Source organism: Pinus tabuliformis, chromosome 4_1 (genome assembly GCF_031772625.1).
Source record: "Pinus tabuliformis cultivar Carrire ecotype Pingquan chromosome 4_1, CPIR1, whole genome shotgun sequence".
In the NCBI taxonomy this organism is placed as follows: domain Eukaryota; kingdom Viridiplantae; phylum Streptophyta; class Pinopsida; order Pinales; family Pinaceae; genus Pinus; species Pinus tabuliformis.
The window spans coordinates 778,284,879-778,299,559 of NC_142303.1; the positions used below are offsets into that span (position 1 = coordinate 778,284,879).

At 38.9% G+C, this 14,681-nt stretch overlaps 1 protein-coding gene across 1 annotated transcript; it reads left to right on the top strand.

Moving 5' to 3' along the window:
• The first annotated feature begins 7,239 nt into the window (after window positions 1–7,239).
• Window positions 7,240–8,094, top strand: LOC149178443 (uncharacterized). The gene has a single exon (XM_089422097.1). The coding sequence runs from the start codon at window positions 7,240–7,242 to the stop codon at window positions 8,092–8,094; it is 855 nt and encodes a 284-aa protein (XP_089278223.1).
• Window positions 8,095–14,681: the final 6,587 nt, after the last annotated feature.

Here is a 14,681-nt window from a genome sequence, read left to right on the forward strand (position 1 = left end):
TTATTGTTTTAATGTTGAGCTATTTATCTATTAATTGTGATTGAAACTTATGAGTAAGAACTCTATTCATACTAAAACATAATTTTTAATGTGAAAATAACTCTTTGTAATTAATATTATGAATGAATTATAAATTGATTACAAATTGAAAATAATTATATCATGATAACTGTATTGAGTAGAAATTATAGATACATATGTTCCAAGGTAAATTAGTATACAAATGGAAAGAGTAATAATCTAAGTCTCAAGGAAGAGGGATGGGATAATTAGAGTTATGGACGAGTTAAAACTAGGAGCATAATAATATATATCTATACAACCTTCTACCTTAATTTTATATATTATTATGCATGTATGGTTTTGTATATGAGATAGAGTCATATTTTGAGATCAAAAAAAGAATTCTTAGTTTGGTTATGGTAATAGGAATTAGAATTGAAGCAACTGGATTCCTATAATATAATTCAGCCAAAGCTAGATAAGCTTATTAATTGAAAAGAATTGCATAATTTAGAAATATAATTCCATCTAAACTGAAGAATTAAGATTCATCCACAAGAGGAGTTTGGAGGATAGCCATATAGTAAAAAAATTGTAGATGACTATGATTAATGATTAATGATACATGGAATTGACTTAATAATCTAAAATACCTTTGTACCAAATTTGTTTGTGAGCTTGCTTAGGCCTCTTGATGGAAAACTAGAAATTATTTTTAATTAACTGAATATGATGTTACAATTGCTACATCAAAGTGAATAGTCTAGTAAGAACTTCCACAAGGAAGTACAATTAATTGATGAACATAAATATTAGTAGTGTGTGTATATTATATACAGGACTTTACATACTTGTATAATGCCTAGAAATTAGCACCAAAGGGTGTGAAACTTTATTGATAATCTGAGTAAGAATAATTGAGTATTTACTCAAGTATGATTCTTATGATAAATCTTATTGGACACATTAAGTTTAAAGATGTAATGTACAAGATTTATGATAGATGTACATACATTGATAATGATTTCATACTTTACTAGAAAATTGCTAAAAAAAACTAAAATTAAAATATGGATGTCTATACATTAAAATTTGTAAAGGAACAAAGAAATCCTTTAACAAAGTATTGATTGGAAAGAATAGTAAACATAATAATCATTAATACCAATGGATATTCTATCAAAAGGAATAATAAGCTTCTAATTATTGATAATAGAAAGAAATATAAGCACCCATGAAAAATTATAAACAAAATTGTAAATTACAATGGGATTGCAAGCCATAGAAAATACAATACATTAGGTGTTGCTAGCCATATAAAGAAAAGACAATAATAGTTTTTTATTATGGATAACCATACTTAAGAGAATGGCCTTTTAATTCAATAAAGACTGGTTCATTGGAAATTATTGAGCTGAGAGGCTCTACGACCCAGTGTGAATCATTCTACAACCTAGTGTGAACGCCATGTGTAAGTATGTTAATGCTCAATTTGGAGTTGACACATGTCCCTTTTAAATAAAAATAAAATAGTATCTAAGTAGAACAACAATGTGGGTTATAATAAAAAAGAAAAAAAATTATACATGTTTAATTAGTTTTTCCTATGACTTAATATAATTTAATGTAAAATAATTAGAAGTAAAAAAAAATATGTGATACTTTTCAAAAGATTTAATGTTGTATAAAATAAAATATACAATGTGGGTTATGAATAAAATATTTTAATATGAATTAATTTTGAAGTATAACTAAAATATATTAATAAAAAAAAGCTATTTTTGATCTACATGTTTTGTAATCTCTTTGACATCAATTCATTAAAAGTTAAGAGAGTCGTTGCCGTTATAAATTAAAGTTATTAACATATGGAGATGATACAGAGTAACAGAACAGATAAGTTTTTGCCATACATGCACTTAACTCTAATAAAACATGTGAGGTTGTTGTTGAAATGCAATGCTAGGTGAAAGGTTATGTCTTAATATGTTACAGTATGAAAGAATATAAAGCTACGTTGCAAGAACATATCTTGCATTCAAAATAGAAAGTAAGTAGAAACATAATGAACACCTCCTGGACCATCATTTCCTTTAAGAATGTTAACGATCACTTATGTTTCAACATCAACTGATTCACTCTGATGACAGGAAGATTTATGCATTGACTCAGTTCCCTTCCTAATAGCACCGATGAGTAAATACTATCCGTGCTTTTTGTTGTAGTGCTCAATTCTAAAAGTGATTTTTCTTGTAAAGATTCCATAAAATTTGTAGCAGTTTCTGAGCCATTCAACTTTGAACCATACATGATTTTAGCAGTTTCAGGATCATCAAGTTCGGGAGAGAATATCTTCATTTTTCACTCTTCTTCTTGTATGTGTTCTTCTTTTTGTCTATAATCCTTAAGAAATTCTTTCAAGAGAATAAAGTCAAGAAATTCACACTCTTGGAAAATGATTGTATGGACTCCTACAGAGTGAACAATATGACTCTGTGATAGTTCATGGCACAGTGAACACACCAGAAGCAGAAGACATGATCGCAAGGTTGAACTCGATGATCATGACGAGGTGGAGGTGACCTGCTAATACTTCGTCCCCATATAGGTTTGAAACATCAACGTCTTAGAGAACGACGACCATAACTTGAACTACACCTGTATCGAGGACTGAGACCCCGATGGTAACCACTTCCTAACCCTCCATTCTATAGTCTAACACTAACAACCAAAATTTTCTACATTGATTTTATCAATATGAGATTCTAAGAAGATAGGTGCAGGTGAAGCAATGGAGTTTTGAAATGGGTAGATTTTATAATCTAAAACTAACTCAAGCAAAATTTTGTACATTGTTTTTATGAATATGAGAGCCTGAGACTATAGGTGCAAGTGAAGTAATGGAGTTTTGAAATGGAAATCACAACAATAAAATTCTAAAATGAAACAACAAATGGATTTGGTACAAATTTGTTTTTGCTTGTTCCATTATTGTTGTATCTATGAATGGGTTTTTCTGCTTCTTGGCTTCGATCATGACCATTTGGGGTGGCCTTCTGCACTGATTTCCATCTGCTTTCATCATCATGAGCTAGAGAGTCTATGATGTGTTTTGTCTTATAAGTCAGTTCTATACAATGTTCAGATTTCAAAAAATTTCATTCATGGCGTTTCTTCTCCTGTAATTTCAATCACGGTGGTCTCTGAATATTGCGTTTCCTTGTGCAGTAAATTCACTCTACATCATGGGGGAAGCTTACACACAGCTGGAGCTTAACATCATCTCAGCTCAAGATCTGAAGGAGATGCATCTTGTTGGCATGATGTATACCTACTGTGTTGTATGGATCAATTTCGAGAAAAAATTGACGACGCAATTGACAGAACAGGGGGCGCAAACCCTACTTGGAACGACAAGGCCATCTTCAGAGTGGAAGAGAGTTTGCTCCGCTGTGATCATGGAGATATACTGCGTGGGTTGCCTCAGGGATACCCTGCTAGGCACTGTGAGGGTCTTGCTTTCCACTCTCCTCAAGGGCTACGAGAGCACAGATTTCAGTGGGATGAGTTTCTTCGCATTGCAGGTCCGTCGTCCTTCTGGTCACCCACAGGGCATTCTCAACCTTGGCACCATGATTCTTGATGGAGTAGATCTTCACAGAATGAACAGATTCATCCCTGCAACTGGGGGTTGTGGGTTTCAGAGATTTGATGGGGAATCCTGTCAAACCCAGGCCTTCATTTGTGAGAAAATTACTGTCCATTAAACCTAATAATGTTGTTGATGCCCAAGAACAACAATCCCGCTGTCAAGACTTCAACAGTATTGCATGCAAGGAACAGGGAAAAGATCAAGGAAAGCAGAAAGATGGTGGTGAGATGGTTGAGAAGGAGAAGAAGAAACTTGTTGGCTGCTATCAGATTCTCATGGCCCCAAAATTGAAAAGGAATAAAGTTGGATTGAAGAATGGGGCTGCAAAAATTCATCTCAGTCCATCTGACAGTAACATCTGTGCCAAGGAAGATCAAGATCCTGCTGTGGCTTACAACAAAGCGATAGCAATTTATGCATAGTGTTATCATCAATATTATTATTATGCAAGAATACGTTGGTTTTATGTTATTATATTCTTCGTGCAAGTGCCTTCAATTCCTAGTTGATTCGTGAGGTGCTTATTATGGCATACATAAAAATTTTGAAAATCACGAGCCACTGTGGATGAAAGACTGGTTTATGTAAAAGTTTGAATAGATATATGAATATGAAAAGGGCAAGTTCAGTGCCTTCAATCTGCTACTTCGATATATATTCTTATCCTATGTGGATGAACATTGGTTTGTGTAAAAGTTTGAATAGATATGAGTCTGAATTTTGCAATGGGCATGTACTCTTAGCCACTGTGGATCACACATTGGTTTGTTTAAAAATTTGAATATATATATAAGTCTCAAATGGGCAAGTTCAATGCCTTCAGTCTGCTACTTTGATTTATACTCTTAGCCACTGTCAATGAAATCTTGGTTTGTGTAGAAATTTGAGTAGATATATGAGTGAATTGGGAAATTTCAGTGCCTTCAGTCTTTGATATATACTACTCTTAGCCACTGTGGATGAAATATTGGTTTATGTAAACATTTGAATAGATATATCATATATGAGTCTGAAATGGGCAAATTCAGTGCTTTCAGTCTGCTGCTTTGATATATATAGAGTATATATATTTGTTTACAGGATGATCACCGCATTTTTAACTTATGTCCATTAATCAAATCGATCTTTCAAAGACACAGTAGGCTTTCCTAATCTTGCAGAAAATGGTCCGTCCATATTAAGCCATAAGGATGAAAACCAAGCGAGATAATAATCATCTGATGCAAGTGACTATTGTTGAAAAATATTTCTAACTCTCGTTTTACTTTGACATTATTTTATAATCAAGAAAATGCGGGAAAGAAGGCTATATTACAAGCCCATTAGATGAAGTTGGGGTAGATTTTATGGTTTGAAACTAACTCAACCAAAATTTTCTACATTGTTTTTATCAATATGAAAGCCTGAGAAGATAGGTGCAAGTGAAGCAATGGAGTTTTGAAATCAATGAAGGAGATATTGCATTTTCTAGGAAAAATGCCATCATCCACAACCGATTAACCAATTCTTTCTTCCTATGTAGCATCCTTGCTTTGACATAAGTTGGACAGAGATGAGGACTTACACCGACATTCCATATTCTAGACATTGACATAACTCATATAGACATCTCTATGATTGGGACTCAGCAACAGACAAACTCTGCTGTCAAGTCAGCGGCTTATGAAATGGCCAGAGTCTTCTTAAAAAATTCAATATTTCTACAGTTGAGGGTTGTAGCAAAGCTCAGGGATCAAACTTGACTCCATGCTTATGAGGAATCCGCGTTCTCATAGTTATTTGCAGCTCATTCTCAGTTTTAATGGGAAGGTGATATATGGTGTATTATTGTTGCAGTGGCAGGGGATGGATTTTAATTGTTGGTTGGACCAAAAGAAATTGATGCAAATCAATATTAACTAGTTATTTATAATTTTGCCCACTGAGTTCCCTGAGGTCGAGTATAATGCTTTCCCTGCTTATCAAAGAATATTGCTTATCAAAGAGTATTGATTCCTTTTCAATAGGAGTAGCATGTGAGTGTCAGTTTTTTAAAGAAGATTCTTTTTATTATTAATAAAAATATAGATAGTTAGTTTCATTTTAAAGGGTTATAAATATGAGTTATAAATACAAGACTTAAAAGGTTGTAAATATTTCAAGGGTTGTAAATATGAGTTATTAATTGTTTTTACTCAAAACATGATAAATAGCAATTTAGCAATTTCTTTTTAGTTGAGTGACTCAAATTCATGTTTCTTTAGGTTGACGGTAAACCCACTAAAGTGGAAAAAATTGTGATTCCAATAATTAGAGGGATTGTCATCATGGGGTGATAAGAAATTTAATATTCCAAGAAGAGGAGGTAGTAGTAGATTCTAAATAAATTAGCAATGCAATAACATAAATGTTTGCAACAAATTTAAAGAGATCCACCCTCATGCTCCGGTTGCTGTCGTTTTTCCAAGTGCCACTGTCAAGCTGAATCACGTCTCTGCTGCTACATGGCCACCTTCTGGCGGAAATCACAGCCCATCTATATATCCCCATTCTAAGGCATCCTTTTGGTTTTCCTCTTCCAGCCTCTCCCGGCTGGAAGCCATATTTTCTGCCTCCCTGTTGCTCCTGTTTCGTTCATGGTGGTGTCTGGCCTCGGCTCTCCGTCTCGGGCGCGCCCGCGGCCTCCTGGTACGTATCTGATTATCATACGCTTTAATTTATGCCGTTTTGATATGGGAATGTATCTTTTCGTCTTTGCGCTCTGTTCATGATTAGAGTTTTTTATCTGTCCTAACTCTCGTTAAGCTGATTACTATACTCACATCTCCGCTGAGTGTGGTGGACTGTCATGAATAGATTTTACTTTTGTTTTAGTTATCTGTCCTCATTCTACACAGATGGACTGTCATGACTAGAACTCTTCTTACATGCGGGTGCTCTATCTCTTTATCCGTTCTTTTGCTTTTCTCTACTCGGGGGGGGGAGGGCCAACACTGGTATAAAATGTTCATGGCATTTTTGAATAGGATAAAATCATCCTTTCACGTATACCGTCCTTGTCGAGACTTTCGCTTCCGAGTTGGGAACTGGTGGTGTATCTTCCATTTTGCCTACTGCTGTTTTGACTATAGCTCCCTGCCAACAGAGCAATTGCAGAACCTCTGATGGTCCCAGCTTCGAATCCTCCTTTGCCTCTCTGTCTTCTCCGGCAAAAGCTTCCCGGATCTTTTTTCAAATCCCTCTTTTCCGACGCTCTTCTGAGCCATTAATTGCTCTCTTTCAACGTTCTAATTCCTTTCTGCCACGGCCATCTGCCCTCTTAATTTCTCTGCTCTTTGGTCCTCCCGGCGCTCTCTCTTTTGGCGGCAGACTACCGTCATTCGACTTCTCGGGATCCCTCCCTCTCGTTTGATCTCCACTTTTTTCTCTCCCAGAGTTTGCTCTTTCTTCTGACGAGATCTTCTGAGAATGATCTATCCTGTACTTCCCTAGAAGAAGTCTTTATTCTCCAGGCATTTCTCTCTGTCGGTACTCCTTCTTGGGCTCCCCCACAGTATCTTGAGGCACGAGTGGATCAATCCTAGAGATTTCCCTTTCTGGCAGTGATGGCAGATGAAAGCGACTCTCCTGCCATAAAGGCCTTATTTACCGCTGCCATCTTGGCTGAATCATCACGTCATCCTGCCTCCCGGAATCCTGGCTGGCATGCCACGGTGTCTGACATGCTCCCACCTGATTTAAGAGACCCCCCTCTTCAGGGCCCGCCACCACAAAAGGATCACCTCCCCCAAGCGCGGCCCCGCCACAAGCATAAGGCTCCTGTCAAAACGGTTGCTCCTCCAAAAGCCGTCTCGGTCTCTGGCTCATCACTGTCGGATCGTATCCATAGTCTTCAAAAGCATGCTCTGGTGGGAAAGTGGTATTTTCCCGAAATGAAGGAACACATTATGAGGCAATGGATCACATCCTCTTGGTCCCCTCTCATTGGATACACACCAATCATTTCTCGTCTTATGAAAGACTGGTTTTCTTTCCATTTTCAGAAGGAGTCGGATCTGGAGTTGGTCCTTAACAAACCCTGGGTCTCTGGCAGAAGCTTCCTCTCCCTCTCAAAGTGGTACTTGGGCTTTGACCCGCTCAAAAACACTCCGTCCCACTGCATGATTTGGGTCAAGCTTCCCAATCTGCCCTTAGAGCTTTGGACCATAGAGATTCTGGCCCAGATTGGAAGCGCAATTGGAAAGTTCATTTATGTGGATCCATGGGTCCGAGGCGAAAAGGATAAAAGAATCGCATGGATTCTTATCGAAAGGCCTTATAAGGGAGGCTACCCCGACCAGATTGAAATCTCCTGGGAGGGGTCATCGATATGCCAGAGCCTTGATTTTTGGGGCATCCCGTTCCGATGCTCCTCTTGCCATCGGACGGGACACCTCGCTGAAACTTGCAGATTCCGATGACACAAGACTGTCATCCCCCCTCCACGGAAGGGCCGGCAAACAAACTCCGACTCTCAATCTAAAGACGTCTGTTTATCGGGGAATCACTTCTTCTCCAAATCATATGAGGCCCGAAGCTCACAGGTTCTTTCACAAAATCGTCCGGGGTCTCCATTCATGGCGGAACTCAAGGGTCCCCGCTTACCAATGATGCACAATGTTACAGCAGTCCTATCCCCGCCGCTCATGAACATGTTAGATTTTAATAGTCCTCCCATCCTCGAACAGCAAGAGGAGGCGACTGTTCCTTCACCGCCGGCCATGAATAAGGTTGACTTCGTTGTGGGATCGCACCCTATCCAAATCTCGTCAACTTCCCCCTCTCCCACCAAATCGCCCTCTGCACATCCCAAAGGAAAAGAGGCCCTCACGACTCTGACCCCTTATAATTCTCCTTCAGATTCGCCGGTCAACAGACATGATAGTGACATCGATCTCCTCCTTCAGCGCCATCCATCCATTCTTGAGCCCCTGACGATCCATAAGCCTTCTTTCCCCTCCATCAGCCCAAACTCCACCAAAAATATTACTGTAAGAAAAAAGCAAAAAGGGGGAAGCCGTCACTTCCGAGGTCGGACGATTGCCTCTGATCTGGAGATCACAAACCTGCCTTTGGTTGATGTCCCGATTCACGAACTTCCCTCCCCACAGCCTCTTAGAGCATGCTTGGCTGGTCAACCCTCTAAATGACCTTCTTAATCTCTTACAACATCAGGGGTCTTGGTGCCGCCCCCAAATTTCTGGCGCTAAAGGAGACCCTCGTCTCCGCACACTCTCTCATTATCTTCATTCAAGAAACAATGCATTCCAGCTCTGTCTCCCTGGCTTTTTTCAGGAAAATGTTTCCCTCATGGCACATGGCGGCCACAGATGCAGTGGGCTTATCTGGTGGATTGGTGACTCTGTGGGATCCGCTTAGGGTAAAAGCAAAAGCTTACAAGTGCTGCGCCGGCATCCTCATCTCGGCATCCATTCGAGGACGGCCTCACATCCTTAATCTCCTCAATACATATGCGCCCTACCAGAACAGAGCTCTCTTCTGGAATACTTTATTTGATTCTGAAATTCTTGATATTCAATCTCTTTTAATTGCAGGCGATCTAAACCTCACTCTCAACTCAAATGAATGCTGGGGCCGCTGTAGGAAAAAGGACAGTATGGCCGACAAAATGAGACAGGAACTCCTTCAAAGGGACCTGGTTGATATCATTCCTGAAAATCTTGCCCCTACATGGGACAATGGCAGGCTTGGCTCAGCTTTTATCGCCAAAAGGATCGATAGATTCATTCTAAATTCCAGCATCATTGAACAATGGGGAATGCCGACAGCGAAGACTGGATGTGTTTCCACATCAGACCATAGGCCCATCTTTTTGGAATGGAAGTTTATGGAGCGCACGATGGGCTATGCATTTAAGTTTAATACAGTTCATCTGCTGGACGACTCTTTCAACGAGTTTATAAAAAACTTCTGGGCGAATCTTCTACAATCCGATGAGGCTATATGGCTCACCTTTCGGGAAAAAATACAGTCTCTGAGAACTGCTACAAAAGACTGGCAGATAAAAAAGATGAAGCAAGATAAACAGGACCTACACCTCATAAACAAGGAAATAGGTATCCTTTCCTCCTCGGTCCAATTCAGCGGTCTTTCTATGGAAAAAAAAACTCTCCTCTGGTCTCTGGAAAAAAAGAAGCAAGACCTGCTGCAAAAAGAGGAAGCCTCTTGGCGGCTCAAAAGCAGAGCCACCTGGTTGAAGGAGGGTGACCGGAATACGAGGTTTTTTCACAATTTTGCAAATGGCCGCAGAGCAAAGAACTCAATATGGAAGATTGAAGACGGCAATGGAGGTTTTTTCTTCTCTCAGCAAGACATTTCGGCTGAGGCCACTAGGTTCTTCAAAGATCAATACAAGCGACAGGGAAGCGATGCTTCTGATATGATGTGGGCAGTCGACCTCTTACCAGTCATGTTTGATGATAGCAAAAATGAGGAGTTTTTCAGACCTGTATCGGAAGGTGAGCTTCAGGATACCATCAAGAGCTTTAAAAAAGATAAAAGCCCAGGGCCTGATGGCTGGCCCATAGAATTTTTTTCTCATTTCTATGATCTCTTCAAAAAAGACTTGCTGGGTATGGTAGATGCCTCCCGCATCTCGGGTCATATTAATGGAGCTCTATCCGCCACTTTCATTGCCCTTATCCCCAAGAAAGCAAAATCGACTTCTTTTGGGGATTACAGGCCGATTGCCTTATGCAATACCCTCTACAAGATAACCTCCAAGATCATCGCTGAGCGTATGAAGAAAGTTCTCAACTCCTTCATCACCAAGGAGCAACATGCTTTCCTCAAGGGCAGACTTATCCTGGATGCTGTAGCCATGGCTCAAGAATGTCTTTTCTCCATCTGCTCCAAAAACATGGACGCTGCTGCCCTCAAGATTGATTTAAAAAAGGCCTTCGACTGTGTGGACTGGGGCTTTCTCAGAATTCTCCTCGCAAGAATAGGTTTACAATCTCAAGGTATTAGTTGGATTATGGCATGCGTTGAGAGTGTAAATTTCTCTGTCATCATAAATGGTGTTCCATCTACATTCTTCAAAGCGGAGAGGGGGCTCCGCCAGGGATGCCCCCTTTCCCCCCTTCTCTTCATTTTGGTCATGAACTCCCTCAGCGCCCACATTAACTTAGCTGTCTCTGAAGGAAGGTGCAAACCAGTAAAAATGTGTAAGGACATCACTCTTTCACATAATCTCTTCGTTGATGATATTTTGATTTTCGCCATTCTCTGCAAATCCACATGGGCCTGCTTATATGTAATATTTCAGAAGTTCCATCTGGCCACGGGCTTGGCCATCAACACAACAAAGACAGTGCTATATCACAATGGAACAAATCTCCAAACAGCACAATGGATTGCTGATCGATTTGGTGTAAATCTAGCGCTGCTAAATGATGGTTTCACCTATCTCGGTTTCCGCTTAAAAGCAAAGGGGTATCGCATTCGTGACTGGAACTGGATCATAGACCGCTTCTACAACAAGATATCATGCTGGGAAATGCGCTTACTCTCTCTTGCTGGCAGATTCATATTGGTGCAAACAGTTCTCTCCCAGCTCGCTGTTTTTTGGAGTCATCTCTTCCTTCTGCCCGCATCCGTTTCAAACAAAATGAAGTCCTTGGCTGCAAACTATATGTGGGGCGGTCGCTCTTACCAATCAAAGTTCCACCTTGTCAAAATGGATTCCATTACAAGGCCAAGGAAGTCTGGCGGTTGGGGCCTTCTGCACATGAGGTTTTTCGGTAAAGCGCTCCTCTGCAAATCTCTTCACCGAGGCATATATGGCAACAATCCATGGAGCACCTTCATTAGACAGAAATATCTCAAAGGACGGAATATATCTTATTGGCACAGGAGGTCCTCTTTAGGCATCAGGAACGGATCCACCATTTGGTTGAACTTCAGGAAGATACAGTCTTTTTTCTTGCAGAACTTAAGATGGTCTATAGCTTCAGGCGAGAATGTTCTCATTGGCATCGATCCAACTCAGCACAGGCTTGAATCCTCCATCCCCCCAGCTCTTCTCACCTTCTTCCATTCAAGGGGCTTTTTCACCTGGAACAAGCTTATTGATTCGTGGTCCTCTCAACAGCCCATTTGGAAAAATGAATTTCAACTAGCTTTACCCCCTCCCCTCTGTCCCCTATGGCTCTCTGTCATCAACATCTTCTCCAACAAAGGAATCTTACAAATGGGCACAAAGGACGAACTGGTATGGTCGTTTGAGAAGCCCACCCTCCCTCTTACTGTCAAAAATCTCTACTCTCTCCTCTCATCGATCCTTCCGCCATCTCCCCCCATCTTTCCCTCTAAGCTCTGGAAAGCCCCCTGCCCTCTAAAAGCGATCCTCTTCTCATGGCTTCTCTTCTCCAACAAGAACCTCACCTGGGAGGTTCTCCAAAAAAAAGGATGGCACGGTCCGAGCAGGTGTCAACTGTGTTCAGCTCAACAAGAAACAAACGCTCACATGTTCTTCGAATGTGCTGCCTCTTCTTCAATCTGGTACGAGCTCTCTCTGACTTATGGTTTTTCTCACAGGTCATTTCTAACTGTACAGGATGGTTTCTTCTGGTGGAGTTCACAGCGCCCCTCCCGGCGTGCCCTCTTCATCCTCACTTGCTGGTTCATCTAGAAGTGGAGGAACCAACGGATCTTTTAGAACTCCCGCCAGCCCCTTCACTCTATTTTGATATCTATCTCGGGCTCCATGCCTTCATCAGATTAGCTCCTTTCTAATCAAGCTGCTTTTCACCTGATAATGATCTTTTTGTTCCTGTTATTATGCGGCCTTCAAGGTCCTTCTCATGATTATGCTTCGGCCTGATCTTTTTGTTCCTATTTTTTTGCGGCCTTCAGGGTCCTACTCATGTATATTCTTTACACAAATCAGGACTCATACATGGTTTATCGATCTGGCAGTATCACCACTCTGATATGAACAATGATGACACAGGTTTATGCGGCGGCCTCCGGGGTCCTTCATCTGCAATTTTCTCGGTCCTCCTCATGGGGACTCAAATGTTTTTTTAAAATTTCTCCTGTCTATTTGCAAAATGTCTCCACTGAGACACCTGTAATACTGATCTTTATATAAACTTAATATAATCTATTATGATTTTTTCTTCTGAAAAAAAAAAACTTCACTCCCACGCAAACTTTTTATTTTGTAATATTAGGTATTTTTTTATTCACTAGGATCCGTCAATTTTCACCCAGGCATGTATCCATCATTTTGCCAGTTAAGGACCTTTTAACTCCACTAACTTTCCCGTGGCAATATTTTTCAATATTTTGTCATGCAATAAAATAAAGAAGGTAAAAGAAAGAAGACGAAAAGGCCTTGTATTGAATAACGTGAAAGGGGATTCTGTTATCAAATGAAAAAACAGAATCACATAAAGGAGCATTATCGTAGGATTTGCATCCTACAAAAATCGTGTTTTAAAATTGATCCTAGGGTAGGGCATATGCAGAAATCTATTGCAGAGTGGTTACAATATGGCCACAAAAAAAAAAAAAAAAAAAATTTAGAAATAATATTTGATTTTTATTTTTATAATAGAAATAAATTCGGTACCATCAAAATTTTTTAACATTAGCACAATCACATTTACCAATGTGATTAATAAAGACTGGTGTATATGAAACATATATACAACCACATTTTTTAATGTGATTGATATATGTTTATAGGCTTATATCAACCACATTAATAATTATTATAGGTATTTAAATAACTATATAAATATTATCAACTAGATTGAAGATTATTAATAACTATATAAATATTAACAACCAAATTATTTCTATATATTATTATATAAATATTATAATAATAATATAAACTACTCGTATATATTAATTAATAATAAAAATAGCTCATGGTAATATTAAATTATCATTATATTATTAAAATAATATAATAATATAAAATTATACATTAGATTTTATTTTGGAAAAAGTATTTGAATCATATTTTTATAATATAAATAAATTCAATACCATCGAAAAAATTTTAATATAATTAAAATTTTTAAATTTAATTGCCTTCACTTAAATTTTCAAAAATATTTGTTATTATTTTTCAAAATATGACAGAAATTTCAATTCCCGGGAAAAAAAAAAGTCTCCTTAGGCTACGCCAAATCTATTAGACTGGATTGACATTTTGGTGCGCCTCAATATAATATGTCTTAAATTATTAAGAATTTATTATCCAGTGTAGGTGACACATAAAAGAAATAATGATATATGGCAATACGACATTAGTCAGGTTTGTATGTTCGAAATTGATAGCGTTAGGGTTTAAGTTTTTATACATTAACCTGATGTATTTTAATTTGCATAGGAGCAACCCACACGATCCAATACAACAGAATGGGCTATGGCAACACCGCTGCAATGCTGATTTGTTTTACAGATTGCGGAGGATTCAAGTGATTGATTTGATAACATTGATTTCAACAATAGGCCCCAGTGCAGGCTGACTTTAGTGAATGCGGGCATGGCCGTGGTGTTTCTGCACTGGGTTAATGTGAACTATGGAGCAATACACAATACGTTTAAAGATAATGTCGGCCTGAACTAGACTGTGTATTAGTGGAAGCATTATTGGGACTTTCATAGTTAATTATTTTTTTATAATATTTCCTTTAGGATGGTTGATGCTCATAGCCCATGCTTCCATTAAACAATGGAATTCACATTAAATTAATAGGGAAGAGTTGATTGTTCTAAGTCGATGCGACCATGCGCTTTGGTGGAAAACGGACATGCGTTTCATCTGTCCTCTCCTCTCCTCTCCTGTCCTCTTGCTCTCTAGTTTCTGTGACTGCGGAGGGTCCAGTCTGTGTCGTAGTATTTTAGGGTCACAAATGTTAAATATTGAAACATATTGAGCGAGGATTTAATTGGATTTGTATGGCAGTATTAGGGTTTGTGTTCCACATGCACGGGGTCCCGGTTGCAGAGTGAGTGGATATTTGGC